Source organism: Podarcis cretensis (genome assembly GCF_951804945.1).
Source record: "Podarcis cretensis genome assembly, chromosome: 1".
Classification (NCBI taxonomy): domain Eukaryota; kingdom Metazoa; phylum Chordata; class Lepidosauria; order Squamata; family Lacertidae; genus Podarcis; species Podarcis cretensis.
In genome coordinates, this window is record NC_137170.1 from 119,321,486 (window position 1) to 119,344,342 (window position 22,857).

General features: G+C 42.3%; 1 protein-coding gene across 1 annotated transcript; it reads left to right on the plus strand.

Annotated features, from left to right (window-relative positions):
* Positions 1 to 92: 92 nt before the first annotated feature.
* CIRSR (corepressor of RBPJ and splicing regulator) lies at positions 93 to 22,518 on the plus strand. Its single transcript, XM_079983826.1, is given in 11 exon segments — positions 93 to 228; positions 3,156 to 3,250; positions 4,200 to 4,275; positions 4,278 to 4,289; positions 4,812 to 4,867; positions 6,179 to 6,227; positions 6,386 to 6,503; positions 17,610 to 17,716; positions 19,770 to 19,855; positions 21,618 to 22,279; positions 22,282 to 22,518. Coding segments are annotated over 11 exon segments (1,383 nt in total). The 5' UTR covers positions 93 to 156; the 3' UTR covers positions 22,332 to 22,518.
* The last annotated feature ends 339 nt before the right edge of the window (positions 22,519 to 22,857 follow it).

Sequence of the window (22,857 nt, forward strand, 5' to 3'; positions counted from 1 at the left end):
AGCTCGCCTCCCGCGTAGCCTCGTTCATACTACGGTCGAGGAGGCAGGCGTCACATTCCTGAGGTAAAAAAAAGGGTCCTCCGCCGCCGCCGCCGCCGCCGCCGCCGCCCGAATTCCCGGTGGCCGAAAGCCGAAGCCGCCGCCGCCGCCGCCATCATGGGGAAATCATTCGCCAACTTCATGTGCAAGAAGGACTTCCACCCGGCCTCCAAGTCCAATATCAAAAAGGTGAGGAGGAGGAGGAGGAGGAGGAGATGAACCAGCGGGTTTCTCCTTTTCCCCAACCCAGCCGACACACTGCGTGCGAACGCTTCACACACCGCCAATACACCCATGGCGCGTTCAGACGTGGTAGAATCGGCGTGTATGTTGGGAAGCCTCCCCTTTTTAACTTCCAGTGGATGGTGGGAGATGCTTTCTCTCTTCTGTTCGATAGTGGAAAGGCCTCCTTCTGGAGGTGGGGGGCTTTTCCTTCCTCGGAGGTGTGTTGTTGTTTTTAAGCAGATGGCCCTCTGCCATGGGCGCTTTAGAGATGAGGGGGTTGGGCTAGATGACCCCCGAGGGTCCCTTCCAACTCTACGGTTCTCGGATTTCTGGGGGGTGGGTTCCTCTTAGCACAAAGCGAACCCTCACAGCCTGGGATATTTTCAGGTCATCCCTTCTGTCATCCCAGCATCCACAGCCCTGGTTTTGTGACCACTTGAGCCATGGGACGTTGGAGGGGGGGGGATTAAGAGGCAAAGTGGGGCGACTGCCTCTGGCTACAGCAGGGAGGCCAGTTTGAATAAAATACGGGGCGGAGGAATCAGGAAAGCCGCTCCCCCTGGATCACAAGATTATGGTGCACACGCATCAATTGAATGGCAATGCCCATCAACTTTGGAGGGGCCCAGCCCCCTCAAATATTTTATTGGGGGGGGCTGGAGGGAGTTGGATCCATATGCTGGGGCAGAAGATCCCGATGCCCAGCTTTCTTTCCCCTCTTGTTCCTTTAAAAAAAAAATTATACATTTCACTGATTTTACAGTCATTTTGACATTTTAAAACTTGACTTCCTTCCCCCTCTTTCTGCAGTTCCTTAAATTTATTTTTAATATCTTCTGCATATCCAAATTCACTTAACTTGCTCATTTATTTACCTTCTTTAAATATATACTCTTATGTAACTGCAGGTTTTTACAATAATCCTGCCAGTGTTTTCATCTGTTTGCAATTTACCTGTAAATATTATCTTTCCCCTCTTGTTCCTGATGCAGATCCTCTCACACCCCTTCTTCCCTGGTGGGTGAGGTAGAATTGAAACTACCATTTTGGGGTCTGCCCCAGTTGCCGAAATGTCTTGGGCTGACCCTGGTGGAGCATCTGTCCTCTTACTACTTTTTAAAATTAAATCACCCTGGATAGCTCACCCTGGACAGAGCATGGTGCTGATAAAGCCAGTGTTACAGGTTCAATCCCTGTAGAGCAGGGGTGGCCAACTTCCAAGAGACTGCTTCTACTTTCAGAATTAAAATCTGGCAGTGATCTACCCCCCATTTTTTTAGGGGTTCAGCTCAAAGTTGTTGAGCTTTTTTGGGGAGGAGGAAAGACCGGTTTTGCGGGGTTAAGGTGCAGGCTTCTTTGGGAAGGGGAGTTCCGTTTTTGGGAGGAAGGCAAGGGAAGTTGGGGAACTTAACTCACTCACAATAGCGTCACTGTGGATGAAAACAGCCACTCAGAGGGAGCTCTGTCTTCCCTTCCTGAGTTCAAACAATGGAGAGGGCGGGGCAGGAGTCAGATCTACCTACGCAGAGGAAAGGGAGCCAGTGATCGACCATGATCTACCAAAACATCGCAGAGATCTACTAGTAGATCGCGATCGACCTGTTGTACATTCCTGCTGTAGAGCATGCGTAGGCAAACTAAGGCCCAGGGGCCAAATCAGGCCCAGTCGTCTTCGAAATCTGACCCTCAGACGGTCCGGGAATCAGCGTGTTTTTACATGAGTAGAATGTGTCCTTTTATTTAAAATGCATCTCTGGGTTATTTGTGGGGCATAGGAATTTGTTCATATTTTCCCCCCCAAAATATAGTCTGCCCCCACAAGGTCTGAGGGACAGCTCCCTGCTGAAAAGGTTTGCTGACCCCTGCTGTAGAGGAAAGTGGCATATCCCTGCATTGGTTTGGGTTGGACCAGATGATCCTCAGGGTCCCTTCCAACTCTACAGTTCTATATGCCCTTGATGAGCGCTTAAAATATTTCGTATTCTGTGCCTTGTTGTTCAGCAGGGCAATTCTATATATGCCTGTTCGAAAGTAAGCCCCAACTGAGCTAAATAGGTCTTACTCTCAAGGTTAGCAAGTAAGCGCCAATTTGATACAGGCCATTGAGAACTGTCATTGTGAAAACCGTGGGTGATGTTCAGTATTACATGCAGGTACTTCCCCTTCCTCTCTGTCCCCTAAAGCCTGCCCCCCTCAATCTGCTCTTGATTGTCACCCAACTACCTGGGTCATATTGAGGAAGGGTGTACCTGTGAGGCTGACAGGTGTGTAATTACATGGGTCCCCTTGGATTATTTGTTTACGTATGGGTTTTACGTTGCTTATTATCATCCACTCCACTATGGATACTGACTTTAACGTTAAGTTATATATTTCACTTAAGAGATCAATAATGTCCTTCAAGAACACTTGGGGGAATGCCATCTAGCATGGGCAGAGCAGATTATATCTTAAACTGTCCCTGTCAGGGGAAAAGGCTGGGTATAAAGACATGATAGAATGGTGAAGCTTAAAAGTTAACATTTTGTCATCTTTATCTGATGGTTATTTAGGTGCCCCGCTACCGCTACAAACCCCTGAAAGCTGGGCATTTTACAGATGAGGACAAAATGCTAAATATGTGGTTAACACCTTATTTTCTTGGAAGTTAATACCGCTGAAATAAATTGAACTGCAAAGTTAGTGTATTGGTAAGCAATTTCTGGATAATGTGGGATTTTCCAAATTCCACCACCAGCACACCAGATAGTCATAATATTATCTAATCTCTTAAACCATGTAACTGTGTTTACACATATGCTGGCAGTGTTTCCTAATTTATTTGGATTACAGAATTTCAGTACGGATTGCATATAAAGTGGAAATACTTATATCATATTTGTTCCCTTTAGGTATGGATGGCAGAGCAGAAAATAACTTACGACAAAAAGAAACAAGAAGAGTTAATGCAGCAATACCTTAAAGAGCAGGAATGTTATGATAACAGGTGAGAAACAACATTTAATCTTACATTTTAGTAGATAAAAATAAACTATTCTTTTTGTTTTCCTAAAATCTAGCTGATATAAGCATTTCAGTTTGGGACTTCTCATACTACTAATCTCTTTTGGAGTCTCAAACTTTTATTTGAAAAATGGTAAGTTGGTATTCACTGAAGCCATTGCGATTCCAGAACACTTATACAACAGTATTGTACTTCCTCTCCTTTTTGCCCTTAAACCCTTAAGCCTTGGAACGTAACCCACACATAAATGGGGAGTTGCCTATAGATGGAACTTGGCATGATTGAAACAGGTCTGCAGTTCACTACCTAGCTCCTTAGCTTGCTTCCCACAGATCTGGTGTCAGACCAGTTTCACCATTCCTAAAGCTTATCAAAGTACAGTACAGTCAAAACCAAATAATACAATTGGAATTAATAATAGTACTTTGAATTTTCATGATTCAGTTGAAGTGGAGAATTCCAGTACTTTGTGCATTGCATTCAGAATATGGCACTTAAAATGTATTGCTGTATTTTTCCATCTATTTGGGGGGACTCCAATTTAAGAAAATGGGGAGAGATGTCCCCCATGTATAAGACGCCCCCAAATTCTGGACATTATTTTTTAGGGGGGAAACCTAGTCTTGTACACGGAAAAATACGGTAATTACTTTATGAAGGATATGCTTATCTCTGCTTATACAGTGAAAATTAGAATGTTGAGCTAAAATATTTTAATGTAACCAAAAAGTCTGTGGATATTTCTTAAGCACAACTACTACTATTAAAAAATGTTCTTCTTGTATTAGATGTCTATAAAAGTAAACATTTTAAAAGTATATGATCTGTTTCAGAACCATTATTTGTTGTCAACATTTATTTTTAAATGTTTTAGTATCTAAGACACCCATCTCCTATTTCTTTGTGATCATTCTTGTTGTTTTCTGTATAGATTGCTTATGGGTGATGAGCGTGTGAAGAATGGTCTAAACTTTATGTATGAGGCCCCACCAGGAGCCAAGAAAGGTAATTCCTAACATCAGTGCAAATATATAAATTATCCCTTTCTGCTGAGCTTGGAACCCTGCATAGTAGCTCATAGAACTTGATCCTACATTGTATCTAAGGTTTGAATACTATGAAAAGACTCTTAAAGCAGAGTATTGGGCAGGTTTACTCAGAAGTAAATACTACTAAGTTTAATAAGATTTACTCATAAGGAAGTATGTATTATTGCAGCCTCAGCTATGAGTCTAAAAATAAGACCTTGGGGTTTACATGACTGCAAATAAATGTGCATTTTTTAAAATAAGGAAAATACTTGGACTTAATAAGTGCTCTATGATTTTTAGAGATGCATGATATCCTATTATCTGGATGTTGCCTGCAATATTGATATCTACTTGTCTTTTCTAATGTTTTGTCTTATCTTTTCCTTCTATGCTGATAATGAAACAAGAGAGCAAAGAGGTAATTTTGAAATTTATTTCTCCCCCCCCCCCAATATTGGGCATAAATTTTAAACCAGGTGTTTTTAACAGGACTTTATATTTGTTGTTTTTAGCAAGAAGGAGAGACTGAGTACAAATTTGAATGGCAGAAGGTAGCTCCACGTGAAAAGTAAGAATTATCCCTTTCTTATTTGGATAATGCCGTATGCAGAGTTTATTTTCAAGTATGTGCTCTTAAGTCTGAAAAGTATGTGTTCTGAAGTCTTAAGTCTGAAAAGGTTTTCCTAGTTCCTCAAGGTTGAAATCTTCTTTAAATAAAACAACAGAAAAAGGCCCTCTCAAGTGGTATTATCTTTGACTTGTTTTTCAAAAGTGGATCAACTGAGCCCTATGGCTCCTATATCAGATCTAAAAAGGTAAAGGTAAAGGTACGCCTGCCCGTACGGGCCAGTCTTGACAGACTCTGGGGTTGTGCGCCCATCTCACTTAAGAGGCCAGGGGCCAGCGCTGTCCGGAGACACTTCCGGGTCACGTGGCCAGCGTGACATCGCTGCTCTGGCCAGAGCCAGAGCCAGAGCCGCACACGGAAACACCGTTTACCTTCCCGCTGGTAAGCGGTCCCTATTTATCTACTTGCACCCGGAGGTGCTTTCGAACTGCTAGGTTGGCAGGCGCTGGGACCGAGCAGCGGGAGCGCACCCCGCCACAGGGATTCGAACCGCCGACCTTTCGATCGGCAAGCCCTAGGCGCTGAGGCTTTAACCCACAGCGCCACCTGCGTCCCATATATCAGATCTAAATAAATATAAAATCCATGAACTTGTGGAGAGGTGAATGGATAAAGAAAAATGCTGACCAAACTCAGCTGAGTAAACTTCCAGTATTACTGACATTCATCACACAATGGGAAGATTCAGGGAAGTATGAAAAGAGTTCTGGTCCCTGCCTCCAGAACAGCATCAGAAGGGGGGGGGGTTGCAGCAGAATGGGGGAATCAGTGAAATTCAAATCTTACTCAAATGCCTCTCTTCTCATGCAAGACATGGATCTAACTCAATGCATGTATTTATTTAAATTAGTTCTAATGCTACTTTTCCAGTTAAAAGTCTAAAAAGAAGTTCACAAAAATGGAAAAACTATATACATCTTGATGACAGAACAGAAGCAGGAGTAACAAAACAGCAGTCAAGAAAACTCAAAGCTACAGGAAATCATTAGAATATTAAAAAATAATAAACATGGTAGAAAGGGTGTAAACATGTTTTTTCCTCAAGTGAAACCTCCTTGACTTGCTGAACATGACAGTTTTGACTAAATGCTGTAATTTCACAAACTTGTAATGTATTTGATGTCATTCAAACCCAAGGTTTCACGATTGAAACTGCTCTCCTTTATTCTTAATTCTACATCGTTTGAATCCCCAATAATAGTGTAAGTGTTGAGCTTATGTATACTTATATATCTTCTTGTACTTTAACAGATATGCTAAGGATGACATGAACATTAGAGACCAGCCATTTGGCATCCAGGCAAGTTTTGTGCATTTCCTCCCCTCCTGTTTTCATGGTGAATTTCAAATGTTCAGTGATGTACATAATATTTTACTAGGTTTTTAACATGCAGCTGTTTCATTGGACAGACGGGGATACTGAAGAGTAAAATTATGTCAATATTGGCATTGTTTCAGGTGAGGAATGTGAGGTGCATTAAATGTCACAAGTGGGGCCACGTGAACACAGACAGAGAATGCCCTTTGTTCGGCCTTTCTGGAATTAACGCAAGCTCTGTTTCCAATGATGGCTCAGGTAAGCACTTTAAATGTATTTTTATCATTCTATCAAAATACGTATGTTGCCAGAGGGACTGAAGTGTGCCTTGAAAAACTAAGGCAATATGCTGGGTGCATTTGTGGCCCCATGCAGCATTGATCCCCTCCCGTCACTGCCAATACGTGGGCAATGACATCATCCTGATGGAAAGCTCTTGGATTTCCTGGCACAACTCACACTACAGCTACAAGGCACAGGGGAATCCCTTAAGTACCAGGGAAAAAAGGAGGACAGGGTACTAGGATGCTCGGAGTATTCTCTGGAACTGCACAGAGAGGATACCTGCCCATTGCTCTCAGAGCTAATTAAGAATATACATTTTTTAAAAAATTAACAGTGCAATCCTATACTTAAAAAGCAAGCCACACTGACTTCAAGAGGACATACTATCCAATAAGTGTGCATAGGATTGTGAGCTTGAGAAGGAAATGTGTAATCAGGAGCAGGGGACCAAATGAGGCTCCCTAGTCCTCTCCGTCTGGGGAGTCCCAGGCCACATCTGTCACTGGCCCTGTTTTGCACCCTGAATATTCTTGTTCAGCTAATGTGAGCTTTAACTCTGCTAATGCCTCTTGCTTGTCTAGATGGAGAAGGGTTTGAGAAGGTGTTTAGAAACTAGCCTACTGTACAAAGTACTGTACTGTACATACACTTTTGCCTCTGGCCCTATCCACCACTGGCATGCGGCCCCCAAAAGGTTCCCTCGCGCTCAACAAGGTTCCTTACCCCTACACAAAAGGAAGTTGTATTGAGACACAAACACATTCCACTGGGTATCTGCACATTCTACCACATTGCCACATGCCACGTTGGTAGCATTCAGGGAACTGAGAAAATAATCTGAAGTTTTGGTGTATTGTGGACAAGTGCAAATAGTCTCCCTAAATTTATCTATCTCTTTCTTGAAATCGGTGGAGTTTTTTTTGCTTCTGCCAGCAAGTTAAGTACTGTTCTTTAGTTCTCTAATATTACAAACTGAGTTGTGATTTTTTTTTTGCCTTTATTAATAGTTCAAATGGTAGATATTCTTGTGCTCAGTTCTTTAAACTTAAATACAGTGGTACCTTGCTTTACAAACTTAATCCATTCCGGAAATCCGTTCTTAAACCACAGCATTCTTAAACCAAGGCATGCTTTCCCATAGCAGTGGGGGATTCAATTTACAAATGGAACACACTCAACAGGAAGTGGAACATGTTCTGCTTCCAAGGCAAAGTTCATAAACCAAAACAGCTACTTCCGGGTTTGCAGCGTTCTTAATCCAAGTTGTTCATAAACTAAGCTGTTCTTAAACAAAGGTATCACTGTATATCCATTCTATTTGTATAACAAATATATATCCTTAGGCCTAGGAGACTTAAGTTAAAATCCCTGCTCTTCTCTCACCTCCCCTGGTGATCTTCTGTGTTGCTATCTATTCATATCAGTGAGAGAGAGAGAGAGAGAGAGGCCTTCTTTCACAAATTGGATTCTCTTAGGCTGAGGGGGTCCTCTTGGGGCTTTTAGAATTAAAAAAGAAACTTTCCAGTAACCACTGGCAGTGATAGTAATTGACAGTGGAAGGGAAAGAAGGCTTCCCTGTGTACCAGAAAAGAAAGTGTGACTTTCTTTGCTTTGTAGCATTCGTGATTCAACCCTGTCATTTTAGAGTTGTCATCAGTATTTTGCACTCAACAACTTTGGTTTCTGCAATAACCTCGCATTATAGTATAGCGGTCACTTTTTTTTTGGCCATTGGGCACATTTCCACTTCTAAGTGTTGTGGGTGCCAGTCACAAAGTTGCTGCCATTGGGGACATAGCACAACACAGAATGAGAGAATGTGCACTCGTTGCTGCTTCCCTCTACCCCTTCCACCAGACAACCTCATGCTTGCCAGCCGTGTCCCGCTGGTCCTGATTTTGGAAATAACACAGTACAGTCATACCTCGGGTTACGAACGCTGTGGGTTGCGTGTTTTTGGGTTGCAGACCGCGCCAAACCCGGAAGTACCGAAACCGGTTACTTCTGGGTTTTGGTGCTCACACATGCGCAGAAGCACAAAATGACATCATGCGCAGAAGCGCCAAATTGTGTCACACGCGTGCGCAGACGCAGCGCTTCAGGCTGCAAATGCTGTGGGTTGTGAACGTGCCTCCCGCACGGATCACGTTCACAACCAGAGGTATGACTGTATTGACTTTTCCACACACACAATGATGCTGTTGTTGTCTAATAACAAGTACAGTTATTTTCCCTTACCATGCAACCACTCCACATGCAGATGCAGGCACTCATCACACACCTATAGACCACAGACACAGATGCATCACTCTCTCTTTCATACAGATACACTTCACAAAGACACAGCCTGCACAGGCAGGCCATGAAGTGGCTGGAAAAGCTACCCTTGTCACTTTTGGCTAATGAGCTATGGTCTATCTTCTGTCTATCCTTGTGAATTGCTTATTAAACCTCAGCAGTTTGCAGATTACTTTCATAGTTTTTGACGTCTCTGGAGCACCCTCTGTTAAAACTCTGGAGTAAAATTTTGGGCATTGTTAGTATGTTGGAAATAATTTCCAGAGGGGTAACTGATCATCTGCTGCAGTAAAAATAGCAAAGAGTCCTGCGTAATACTAGGCTTAACAGGTATGTTGCAGTACAGTACAGTCATGCCTCTTGTTACATTTCCTTCAGGTTGCGTGTTTTCAGGTTGCGTCCCGCGGCGACCGGGAAGTACTGGAAAGGGTTACTTCTGGGTTTCGCCGCTCGTGCATGTGCAGATGCGCAAAATGACGTCATGCACAGAAGTGGCGAATCGCAACCCGCGCAGACGTGGGTTGCATTCTGCTCATGTTGCGAATGGGGCTCCGGAACAGATCCCGTTCACAACCAGAGGTACCACTGTGAAGCTTAAAGGTCGATCAGTCCAAGACACAACCAGAGGTACCAAAGTGAAGCTTAAAGGTCGATCAGTCCAAGACATAACAGTAGATGCATCCTGTTACTTTGCACAGATGAATGCCATATGCCATCACAGTGTGTATGACCAATTTCTACCTAAAAGCCACTGGTGATGAATTGACATAGGAAGCTAGTGGAAATCAACACCTAAATTAAGTCAGTGAGATAGCCAGCCAATTCTCTATTGAGTCCACAGTATCAGATTTGCTAATGAATTCCAGTTGGGAAGTTTCATACCGGAGCCTCCTTTAGAGGAAAGGTGGGACAACCTCACCCTTGTCACAATCTTGAAGGTGCCATCCAGGGATGGTTTTCCAGCAAGAACACACTGCACCTAGCAGTGCTGGTTTCAAAGCTCTTGGCTGCATGGCAGGAATCAACTGCAGCTGGTTCCACTCACATCCTACACTGATCTGCCCCAACCAGATGGCATCTGGGGCTGGTGGAGCTGTCAAGATGGGGAGGGCAGATTTATTTATCTCTCTTTCCTCTTCCATTACAACTTACCACCCGATCTTGGAGTCTCACAGTCAGCAGCTCCTTGTGCTTAAGAGATGGGGCAGAAATAAATAGGCTAGGAACAGGTAGGGAAAAAGCAAGGTTAGCGGGTAGGAGGAGCAGAAACAGTGAGGCTAAGGGCTGGGCGAGAGCTTTTTGTGTGTGCTACACTGAGAAATGAGAGCTTTTACTCCCAGTGCAGCACATAAACCAAACGTTCTTGTCGGCGTTTCTTGTCCCTGCTTTAAACCAAAGCAGCAAAGCCTGTCTGCTCCTTCTGCTGTTTTCCTGCCAAACCTCTGAAGTGGTGTGTTTGCTAAGCTGCTCTCTCTCAGCACAGAACTGCATCAGCAGCAATGTTTATCCTAAATGAATCAGAATAAAATTGTGGGTGGGTCGGGGTGGTGGGGGGAAAGAATATTTTTGAAGTACTTCTGATGTATTGGTTGTGGGTATTGATTGATTGAACAAGCTACTTTATGTAAATTGCAGCAAATAGCTGTGTCCTGATTGGCTAGGTGTTTCCAATCAAGGAAAGAAGGCTATTTAGAGTAGTGGGTCTCGTTGCCCTGCCTGAGGACTGTTTTTCTATAGGAAATGGCTTGCGGAAATAGGTGTTTTTATCACTCACTTGCCCCTTTCTGGAGAGTTGGGGGGCAGGCGACAGCAGTGCAGATTCCAAGCAGAAAGATAGGCCATGGGTGATTTTAGTGTGCAAGTTGTGTGGGGTGGGGTGGGGTGGTAAAGCACTGTGATTAAGTAGGGGGAGGGAGACTGGGGCTGTTATGGGGAAGTGGCTGCATTTGGTGGGTCGCTGCGCTTCTTTTGCCCTTCTGGACTAGCAACCCCTGCTTTGTACAGAATAACATCAGGGTGATTGCACCCATACAGTTTAAAGCCCCTGTTTGGTGCTGATGAGTGCCTTGTTCCTTAAGAATGGGTGTCTGTTTTTAACAATACAAAACAGCACAGCTCTATACTGTAGCAGACAGAAGAAATAACATGCATTCTGTCTGTGTGGGTTTCATTTTTCCCTTTGTATACAGACCATAGTACTAATCCAGTTGGTGATTCAGACCTTTAAAAAAATATAATCTCTCCGCTTTCACAAGTCTCCTATTGAATAATATATCTTGCTGGTGAATGGAGATTATTTTTGCAATAAGGCAATTTCACTGGATGTGGTTATCATGGGATAATCACACCCCTGGGGTACAGCCTTGTCTGTAATCTCCCAGGAGTGTAATTATTTCATGACAACTGCGTACCCCCCCCCCCGGTGTTGCATTTATTTCCATTATGAAATCTTAGTTTGATATATAAAGTAACTTACTTTGATCACTGGAAAGCTACATGGTAGTGTGAGAATATTCCAGCTGCGAGGTTTACCGAGACCAGCTATAAGCTTTACTACAGCCTTTACAAAGTTAAATTAGGCAATCAAAATGCTTCTTTAGGCTAAGCTGGTTTTAGATTTTTAAAAAAATATTTTTCCCCACTGATTGTAACTTTCCAGGTTCATAATCAATATAAGGTAGCAATTAAATGCAAAACTCTTATCAGTTGAGGTGAACTGGCACTGTGTATTTTCCTGAAGGTGTGGTCAGTTGCATCCAAAAGATCCCTAATGTTAATCTAGCTTTTTTGTCTTCTAGTTAACGACCAGCAAATGCTAATTATTTATACCATTGATGAACTACTATGACAAAACTGCTGGAGGGGCACAATTACTTCTGCTTCTTCTGAAGGCCAGATTTAACATTGCAAGAAACGTGTGGCTACCACTAAATATGGCTACTGGGAAACTCGTTCCCTCTTTCCTTCTGTTACAGTAGAACTTGCCTCATGTTAAAACAAAACAATGTTCCACATTGTGCTCTTCCACCATGCCCATTGCCAATGGGTTCTTCTGACACAAAACAAGAGCAGGGAACTGCAGAACTTAGTGATATCATGGGATCAGCTTAGTTTTATCATGGGATTTAGTTTTATATTTTGTATCTTACTCTCTGTACAACAGGTAGCAACAGAACATGGTTGCCATTGACAATTGCTGCTATCTTAAAATTTACTGTCTGGCCCTCAGTCAGGGTTTGTTTAAGATTTACACCTTTTAAATATCATGTCTTCTTTTCAGATGGAATATAAATCCTTTTAATTACAGTGCGACTTGCGGCCAAGTAGATAGGTTTAGAAGTGCGATCTAGAGCAACTTCAAAATGCAGCCAGGGCATTAAAATTTAGGGTAGGTTTTTTCATTCAATCCATATCTATGTGTCTGTGTGGTGCTATCATGGATGCAAAGCAAAATACTGACTCCAAAACAAAAACAAAATACAGTGGTACCTTGGTTTATGAACTTAATCTGTTCTTAAACCAAAGCGTTCTTAAACCAAGGCTTGCTTTCCCATAGCAGCGGGGGACTCAATTTTCAAATGGAACACACTCAACAGGAAGCGAAACATGTTCTTATTCCAAGGCAAAGTTCACAAACCAAAACATCTACTTCCGAGTTTGCAGCGTTCTTTATCCAAGTTGTTCATAAACTAAGCTGTTCTTAAACCAAGGTACCACTGTATAAAAAACAATACAGATATTGGAAAATGTTTTTAAAATGAAGCCAACAAGAATTAGAAGCTGCGGAAATAGAATGGTTATTTGTCAGCATCGATTGTAAACTGAGGTGTGTGCAAAGAAAGTTTGCACACACCTGCTTGAAGAATGGCCCTATGAATACAGGTTAAACCTGTGTTTCCTACAATAGCTAACCATCCGTACTTAATGGTCAGTGGGCACATACTTTATTGCAGCAAGGCAGGGAAATCAATTCCTATTTTAAATATTCTAAATTTGACAGAATTCGTGGCATACCAAAAACTGACATCGGTTGCCCCCTGATGCGTTTCAACACACCATGACAAAATCAGTCCTAGCAAAGAGGAAAAAATGGAATTGTTCACTGTACTGTTGTGCAGTGTGTCCTCTCAGCAGAGTCCAGATTAAAATGTTATACTTGTTTGGTTCACTTTGTTCACACATTAAATTAGAAAAGTTAGAGAAAGATGGCATTGGCCATTTGGATGATGACATAATAAGCATAAGCAACCAGTAAAAAGGGCTGCCACATGAAGATACAACCCAGAGACATTTCAAAAAATCATAATGAAGTTTTACCACCTTACATGAGCTTGAAGGAGAGAGAGAGTGTGTGTGAGAGAGTGTGTGTTTTTAAATACTGTAGAGCAGGGGTGTCAAACTCAAATTCATTGGGGGCCGCGGCGCCACTAGAGGGCAGACGTTCTCTGGCTTGTAGGCTGCCGCGCATGCGCTGAAGAGGCGGCTTTCTTGTGTCAAAAAAAAAAAAGGCGAGAATAAAAGGTGAAGGCTGGTGGCCGCCGGCGGCTACACGGGCCACATGATGAGGTCTGGCGGGCCGGATTCGGCCCGCAGGCCTTGTGTTTGACACCTGTGCTGTAGAGGTTTCTGATTTACCTGTCACTTTTCAGAATGTATCCTAGCCAGCCACTAGAGGGCAGCATGTTCACTTTTAGTCACCGATAGCAACCTTGCATTTTCCTATTAGCAACTGAGTTGTGCAAAAATTGTCTCCTTCTGAGGGTTGCCTTTAAAGCTAACCACCTCAAGATGGAACTCTGTATGCAGGACTCAATGAAATCTCCTTGTCTCTCTCTCTCTATTCTTGACCTTTCCACTCTAACACAACACACTCACACTTTTAATATATTACCATTTGTTGTCCTTGCTGAAATGCTTCTAATTACATTTTTGTTGTTTGGCTGTACATATATTTCCCCCAAAGCATCTTTACAGGTTTCCCTTGTCAGAGGGGCTGTTTGACAAAGGAGGAGAAGGACTGGGCTTGGAGAATGAGGCCCTTCACTAACATGACATTATAGCAGGTTGGGGAACCCCCAGTCCGCAGGCCAAATTTAAGCAAAGCCATATCCACCTGCCTTACACGTGATGACATATATGACAACAGGTGTGGGGCAGGGAAGGACAGAGCTTTGAAATGGGCTTTGTGGACTCTGTCAAAGCCCCTTCGACAGCACTTCCCAAAAGCCCAGCAATCAACTGGTTTCAAGCATTCGGTGAAAGCTGCACAAAGTGCTTTGCAAGTCCCAAGACCAAGCATAGAGCAGCACTCTCCTGCAGCACTTCTCAAGCACCCAAGAACCTGTTGATTGTCAGGCATTTTCGAAGCTCTGTACAAAGTGCTGCATTTTGACAGGTTTCAATCACCTGACATCAAATGACTAAATGAGTAGTCCCACCTTCCTGTCAGAGGTGGCCTGTGAGGATGGGGTGGGTGCGTGATAAAGATCTGGCCTACTGGGCCAGAGAGTTTCCCACCCCTGCATTATGGGAACAGCCTAAATTACAGTTCCTGTTACCGTATTTTTCGCCCTATAGGACGCACTTTTTCCCCTCCAAAAATGAAGGGGAAATCTGTGTGCATCCTATGGGGCGAATACAGGCTTTCGCTGAAGCTTGGAGAGCGAGAGGGGTCGATGCGTACCGACCCCTCTCGCTCTCCAGGCTTCAGGAAGCTATCAGCAAGCCTGGGGAGCCCGCGGGAGTTCCTGCAGGGCTCCCCACACTGCGGATAGCAGCCTGCCGCCCGGCGCGCAGGATGCCCTGAAGCAGAGCGCCCCGCGCGCCGGGCAGACATCGGCCAGCCCCACAGGCTCGGGGGACAGCGGGGAGGCGCAGCGCCGCCATCCTGCTGTTCCCCAACCTGGTTTTGGGGGGTAAATAAAGAGGGGGGAAATTCCTTTATCCCCCCCCCCCAAAAAAAATTAGGTGCGTCCTATGGGACGGAGCGTCCTATGGGACAAAAAAATATGGTACTTCATTATCTACCCCTTATAAGAACAGCTCCAGAACAGATCTGGAGAACCAGACTTGCCCCTGCCCTCATTTTGTCCTATGTCTTGGTCATGCTTATTGTTCCTTTTTCTACCTCTTGAAATCCAAATCTAAACTTAAGAAGCGAAGAAGTACAGAAATCGCCTTCAATTTTGAATCAGCATTCATTTTTTGATTTGCTTAAGCTGCAGTGCCACACACTGCTACCCTGTTCAGATTTTAGTAAAGAGGACAGAGTGCATTAAGCAAGATTCAAAGGCCTGTTCTTTGATATAATTAAGAGTTGCATTATTTAAAACAAAAGTAGTATATCTAAGACCATTTGATGTGGTTACTTTTATATCGCCTTAAGAGAAAGGAACGATCTTGAGGAATAATAACATGGTTTGAAACTAATGCCCTGCATTTATTTCAACCACAACTCAAGCAACACAATCCTATGCATTTCTGATTGGACATAAGTTCAGGTAAGCATGTATAGGATTGCAGCCTATGTGTGTATGTATACATATTAGTAGCATCTTGAAGAGCACCTCTACATATCCGTCAAAGGATCACCCTTTATAGCAATACCGAACACTCGTTTTGTACCCTTTTGCAAATTACTCTTTTCTTTGACATCAGCTGAATCTGTATTCTTATAATGCCTTTTTATACATTTCACTGAAGATTTAGAGCCTATTGAGACACTGCTTTCATTTTATATTGGACAGGGGGAGGAGAGATGTTTATGTCATTCACACACAACATTGGCCTAGCAGTTAAACTCTGTATAAGTGAAAACAAAATAAAAAAATTCCTTCCAGTAGCACCTTAAAGACCAACTAAGACCACTCTGTATAAGTGTTCCACTTTAAAAGGCATTCTTAACAACCACTAGGATTCTCAGATATCGTGCTGTTTGGCGATGAACTAGAAAAATAAATAAATAAATAAAACATAGAACATAAGGCTAGATTACAGGGCCAAGCTTTACAGAGCAGTTAAGGTTGGCGTTTAGTGTGCTGAATTAGAAACCGTAACTGCTTCAGCCTCAAACCCACCCTACTGAGGAAATCACATACCAACAACAGCAACTTCTGAAGAGAGGGCCTGTGGTGGCAAATCAATAACCTCAAGGAAGGTGACTCGGGATGTTAAAAATCCAAAGTTCATCTTCTTTTGTGCCTTGCTTGTGGACAACATTTATCCTTATATGATCCTATATGCACACCCAACCTCTAAGGCAGGCAAATCATAAGCGCACTGATTTGGAAATAACTTCAGCTGACATTTAGCAAGAGACAGTATTAGCAGCACAGGAGTACTTTATGAATCATAGAATCATAGAGTTGGAAGAGACCACAAGGGCCATCGAGTCCAACCCCCTGCCAAGCAGGAAACATTATGTGTTGAGTCTTAAAAATATCTCAGTTCTCTGAACGAAACCTCCAAAACCGATCTTCAATATTTTATCCCTACAACTTCTGGCACCCCAACTTTCATTGGGCTGGGAGCGTGCCCTTGTGAGAGATGAACATGTACCTGAGCATGCAGAGGTGTTGTGCTGTGAAAGCATGTTGTGGGCACATTCACACAATTTCTGAGAGCTGCTTTAAACAAAAAGTTTGGCTAATAAATGAATGACAGCAGATAGAAACAGCAAAAGGTGAGAATGAAGCTAAGTTGTTGTTACTGACAACAAGAACACTATCAGTTGATAAGTAATAACTAGCTAATTCATAGTAATGCTAAGAGGCTTCCAGTACCAAATGCAGCAAACCACCTCTTTTTTCCATAATGAATGTGCCATCATGCTGATGAGACAGAATATCGTTTGGAAGTACAAATTTAAAAAATACTTAAGGCTAATGTAACATACTGGCGTTTTGCCAGGTTGGGGGGAGGGAAACAGAATAAGAACAATTTTAACATGCAATTCCACCTGAAGAGCAAAAAGGTAGTTATAGTCCAATCCTATACATGCCAAGTATGCTGTGGTTAAGGTTAAATGTGGTTCATGTTGGTACAGATATAATAATAAGGCAGGTTCCTGGGTTGGGCAAACATAGCAGAGAGGGGAAGAGAGCAATCCGATTTTTGAGCCACTAATCACAGTGAGGAGAAAGGAATCATTACATTTGTATCCACTCATAGCAATACCTCCTTGAGGTTTTTCTACAGTCAAGCAGTATATAAATTTTATGAATAAAAATAAAATATTTAAGACATCTAATTCTTGTGATTCTGTAGACCTTCCACAAATCACGGGCCATGTGACTTGCATGCTCTCATTTGAGATTTATATTGTAAGCATTTTAAACAACATTTAATTTTCTGAAAACTATTTTTTCTAACATCTTTAAAGTATCCCTCTTAAAAGTATGTGTTCGTATTTATTCTTGGTATCAGAAAACATTTGCATCTTAAAATTTGGCATGGCTTTCAAAGCTTGCTTTTTTATTTTATTTTTGTACTTTTATCAAAAGCTTACAGGCAGACAATACCTAAAATATATTGTTTTCAACATGACAAAGTTACATAAGAAGAGAATCCCCTTGCACTTAAAGAAAAATGCAATTATTTTCCATCTGAATCTCCAGACTGCTGTTTTAGAAAATCATATCTGATTATTTGCTCAGCAGAAGATTATTGAGTTGATTTAGCTGTGATTTTACTTAACAAAGCTTCAACCGAATTCCCACTGTGGAGTCCAAAAAAGGTAGAGAGATATAAATGATACATTCAAACTGTGATTTTGGTGAACAGGGCCATCAATGCACCCCTCGGAGCTAATAGCGGAGATGAGAAACAGTGGGTTTGCACTGAAACAAAATGTACTGGGGAGAAACTTGACCGCAAATGATCCATCACAGGTAATGATCTTTTTATCAGTAAGCTGAAAATGTCTGTAAATCTAAATGTGATTGCTTGTGAATTGTTACTTAATGTTTTTATAATATGCATATCCATGGGAAAGCTGAATAGATAGAGCAAGGGATGTGTGTCCTGAAACTTACTGTGTTTTCCACTTCTTTTTTTGTTATCCAGAGTGACAGGAGTAAAATAATTTTTCCAACCCATAGTTTAATAAATGAAATGCCTCCTGTGGGTTAGTAGTGATTTAATACCTGCCAGAGGAAATAGTTTTAGCTTCTGCTACCTTTGCTTTATCCTAAGAGGCTGCCTTAGCCAGAGCAACCAGTGGGTGAAGCCAGAGGGGAAATAATGAAAATGTCCTTCAGGCAATGCCATGTTTGGAAGGTGCAATCCAGAACACTTCCCTTGGGTGCTCCAGGAAGAGGGTACAGGCAAGTTTGGAAAACACATAGCAAGTCAAGGCATACCGGGGTTGGGAGATGACAAAGGGTCTGCCACTGTGGTCTTTCCACTGGCTCTCCCCTGTTCATTGGTGGCATCCAAAGGAGACAACTGGAGCCATCTAGGCTTGCATTTACTGGTGAGAAAGCTTTTAAAGCTGCTTCTTGGATGGAAGTACAGCATCAAGTGCATGAGATTTCTGGATCCTTGGTATCACTGGGGCTCACCTGGGCTGAGAGGGCCAGAGAGTATGTGCTCCAGAATGCAACTTAGTTGTCAACTGAGACCTTCAGATGCATCACCTAATCTCTTCTCAAACTCTTGGACAAGTTACACATGAAGATTGCAGATCTGTGTGTTTAAAACACAGAGTTGCCCTAGTCCAGGCTTCCTCAAGCTCGGCCCTCCAGATGTTTTTTGGCCTACAACTCCCATGATCCCTAGCTAGCATGACCAGTGGTCAGGGATGATGGGAATTGTAGTCTCAGAACATCTGGAGGGCCAAGTTTGAGGAAGCCTGCCCTAGTCACGTATAAAAAATGGAGAGCGGTTCTGATTTTAAATGCTAAAAAAAGCACACAGGTGAAAGGACGTGACCCCTGTGGCTTTTCTCCCTGTAGTTCCTCTTCAGACACTTTCCCCCCCAATGGGGACTCCAATATTAGATGTGTGCCTGGCTGAGATAAAAGTGCTGCATGGAGATAAGCCTCAGGAGGGATGAGGATTCTGCTCCTCTCACTCACACGCAACCTTTGTTTTTAAAATTGGACATCTCCACCCTCTCCTTTCTACATGCAAGTCCTGCATTTAAAGACATGGACCAACTGCTGTCACATCTAACTTGGCCCCTCAGTGTGGGGTGTGCATTTTATGTATAATTTGAGTTGTACTTCATAAAAATTGAGCTCCGACCAGCGTGCAAGAAATGAGAAACCAAAGCACATAAAAGGATCTTAAATGTTAAAATGGAAACACATCGTTTGAAAAGGGGAAAGCCTAAGATCGGGAAGTAAACTATTCAACCAGTCAATACCTCCATAAAGAGTATGGTCTTCCTTGGTTCAGAATTATTGGGACTTTGTGAATATTTATTCCCATACTGTCTCCTTTTTATCATGACTTTACAAAGCTACTTCATTTAAGTAAATTTTAAAAACCTCTATCCAAATACGTAGAACGCTTTGTTGTGGCATTCTTAACTCATTTTCTTCTCAAAAAAGCCGTGTGTTTACTCAGTCAACTATAAAATAAGATGATGTTATCCTAATATAATAGAGTCGTACGTTGGAAGTCAAACGGAATCTGTTCCAGAAGTCCGTTTGACTTCTGAAATGTTCAGAAACCAAGGCACAGCTTCCAGTTGGCTACAAGAAGCTCCTGCAGCCAATCGGAAGCTGCGGAACCCGGGTCGGACCTTCAGGTTCCAAAGAACGTTTGCAAACCGTTTGTGGCATTCGGGAGCCAAAACGTTCGACTTGCAAGGCATTTGGGAGCCAAAATACGACTGTATAATATTCATATTGTTTGTCCTGGTCATTAAGGCATAAGATAAGTGCTGCCATTTCTGTTTGTATTCCATAGCAACCTGTTCCCATTTTCATTGTATAGGAATTTGTTGCAAGTGAAGGGGAAGATGATCCAGAAGTGGAATTTTTGAAATCCTTGACAACTAAGCAAAAACAGAAACTTCTGAGGTAACTATAATGCTAACAGATAGTAGTACTTCTTTAAAAGTTACCAACAAGACACCACAAAGTTTTTTTTATTCATATGTGTACACACATATGTATACACACACACACACACACACACACACACACACACACACACAGAGTGGTACCTCAGGTTAAGTACTTAATTCGTTCCGGAGGTCCGTTCTTAACCTGAAACTGTTCTTAACCTGAAGCACCACTTTAGTTAATGGGGCCTCCTGCTGTCGCCACATCACCGGAGCACGATTTCTGTTCTCATCCTGTAGCAAATTTCTTAACCTGAAACACTATTTCTGGTTAGCGGAGTCTGTAACCTGAAGCATATGTAACCCGAGGCACCACTATATAATATTGGGGGTGGATGAATCCTAAGCGATATTGGTGATAATTAATAAATTTTGCTCCAGTATTATATGCACCACTTTGGAGCACTTCCCATGTTTTCAGTAGAAGCTCTCAAGGTTGGGGAACTGAAATTCTGAAATACCTTTCCCTCTATTTACTTTGTCTATAGTGTGCTCTTAGGCCTATATATGGAGGTGATGTTTCAGCTAGTTCTTTCTAAGTCTGAATGCTGTCTTTTTATATATTTCATCAAGGGCAGACAGAAGGACTCTCTCAATAACATAAAATGAATGAATTATATATGGCAACAACCTTCTACAGTTGTAAATATGTTCAGTTGAAAAATATATACAATATGGGGAAAAAATGATACTTGTTCTTATTGGATGAAATGTTAACTGTACTCTTTAATCCAGAATAATTAATGAAATTAGCCACAACAATTTTGGGAAACTAGGACTTACACATAAGTGAGCCTCTTAAAACAGCAGAATGCCATTATTATTATTATTATTATTATTATTATTAACAACTTTACTTCTTCCAACAGTGTTGCATTTCATTGTGGATGGAGTCTTTTAAAAAAAATATTTGTTTATTACTATTGCTAGCTGCCCTGGGCAACTAGTGTCTAAAGTCAAGACTATAATTTTAAATAAAACACACTCATCTGCATTCACAGCATCTTGGAGGGGGCACATGTAGCACCTTCAGACAATCAGCAGCTATGCTTGGCAGGGAGGAAGGGATTCTAAATCCAACCCAGCCATTCTGCCTCTTCCAAACAGTGTGTTTGCACCGTCACTGATCATTAGGCAAGGCTATGGATGTGCAACCATTGCTGCTGGATGGGCTGAGAATTAGGCATGCACATACAATTCCCCATCCACGCAAGCAGGATCCTGTTCCTGCATGGCCCCTTGCTGGTTTCAGGCTTAGAGGGGAAGAAGCATGTGCCCCAGGCAGTGTTAGGGGGGCAAAAAGCATCCTACCATATCCGTTTTTTCCATACCTGGCCCTTTTGACAGGACTGGAGCCATGATACTGTGCCTCTCAAACTTTTTATAAAAAATAATATTACTCACAGGTAAATAAGGTATCTAGATCCTAGAACACTGGAAGAAATGTTTTATTTAAAAATATTTAGAACATGTCTGTTTTTTTTAAAAAAACAACCCAAAGCAAAACTACCTTTATGGCCCAGGTGCAAATTGCTCCCTTTGCCCCTTACATTTCATCAGCAGGTGGCAAGTTTGGGAGTAGAGTGTGTTCTTATTTTTTAAATAGTAAACTCGTCACAGTCTGATATTGCGTAAGGTCTGGCCTCTAAAATATAACATTATTCCCCTGCCATACTTCTCTGCTTAATTGCTCTGCTTTTCCATGCTCAAAATAAAAGGAAACTGGATCGCCTGGAGAAAAAGAAGAAGAAGAAGAAGAGAGATAGAAAGAAGAAAAAGCAGCAGAAGAGAAAAAGCAAAAGTAAACACAGGAAACATAAGAGCAGGTCCTCTTCCCCATCCTCCAGTGACTCTTCAGAAAGCAACAGTGATAGTGAGACTGACAGCCGAGATAAAGCAGCACAAAAGAAGATGGATTCTAAGGAAAGAAGAAAAGCCAAGTTTTCAGAGGCTAGCAGCAGTGATTCTGAAGAGAAGGCGAAGACTAAGGGGAAACTTTATGAAGATCCCTCCAGCAGTCATGGTAACAAGGACAAAGATAGAGAGAAGTGTGGACTTTTAAAGCAAGATAGTTCTGGAGGGAACAACAAATGGAGCTCCTCTGAGAGCAGAAGAAAGCCCACAACAAGCAGAAATGATAACACAGAGAAGAGAAGAGAATCTGAAAGGTATGGGAGCAGAAGCAGGAGCCAGAGCAAGGAGGAAAGGAGCGGGAGAGACGTTGACAGGAGGTACAGGACTTCTAGCCCAAATGAGGAGCGGCACAGGAAAAGTGAAGCGAAAAGCTGCAGCTCAGACGTGCGCAGAGAGCAACACAGAGAGAGCTACAGAGACAAATACAGTAAAATGGAGCGCAGAGAGAGAAGCAGGAGCAGAGAGAGGCAAAAATAGATAATGTGGGTGGCAGATGTACTGCTTGCATCTTTTTTTGAACTCCTTTAGTAAGGGCTCCTCACATGCACCTCTCGTTCTTTCAGATAGACTGTTCTCAGTAAATTGTCTTTCTGTCTCACTTCAAATAACCCTTTGCATTTTGTATATATGTTGCAAACATGTACAGGCTTCAAAACGTGAAGGAATTATTAACAAAATAAACGTGTCTTCAGTTTGTGTAGGAAACCATGTGATTTTATTTTGGTGGGGAGTAAGTGGAGGTTATTGTCCCTTGTTTTAGAAATTCACGTGCAAAAGTACTTTGCAATCCTCTGTAGGAGTGGGAGCTTCACAAATAAATAAAATTTATCCTTGCTTGGTGATAGATGTAAATACTCTTGTGAGGAACGGAGCAAGGGTTCCAGGTTACATTAAATGATCCTAATAGTATCTGGGTAAAATCACTTTTATGGTCAACAAAATGCTTAATTATATTTGAAGCAAGGCATTTCCCACACCCCACACCCCAAGTTCCCCCTAAGAGGTCAATTTCTTAAGTTAGAACAGCACAGCAACATAAGTTGT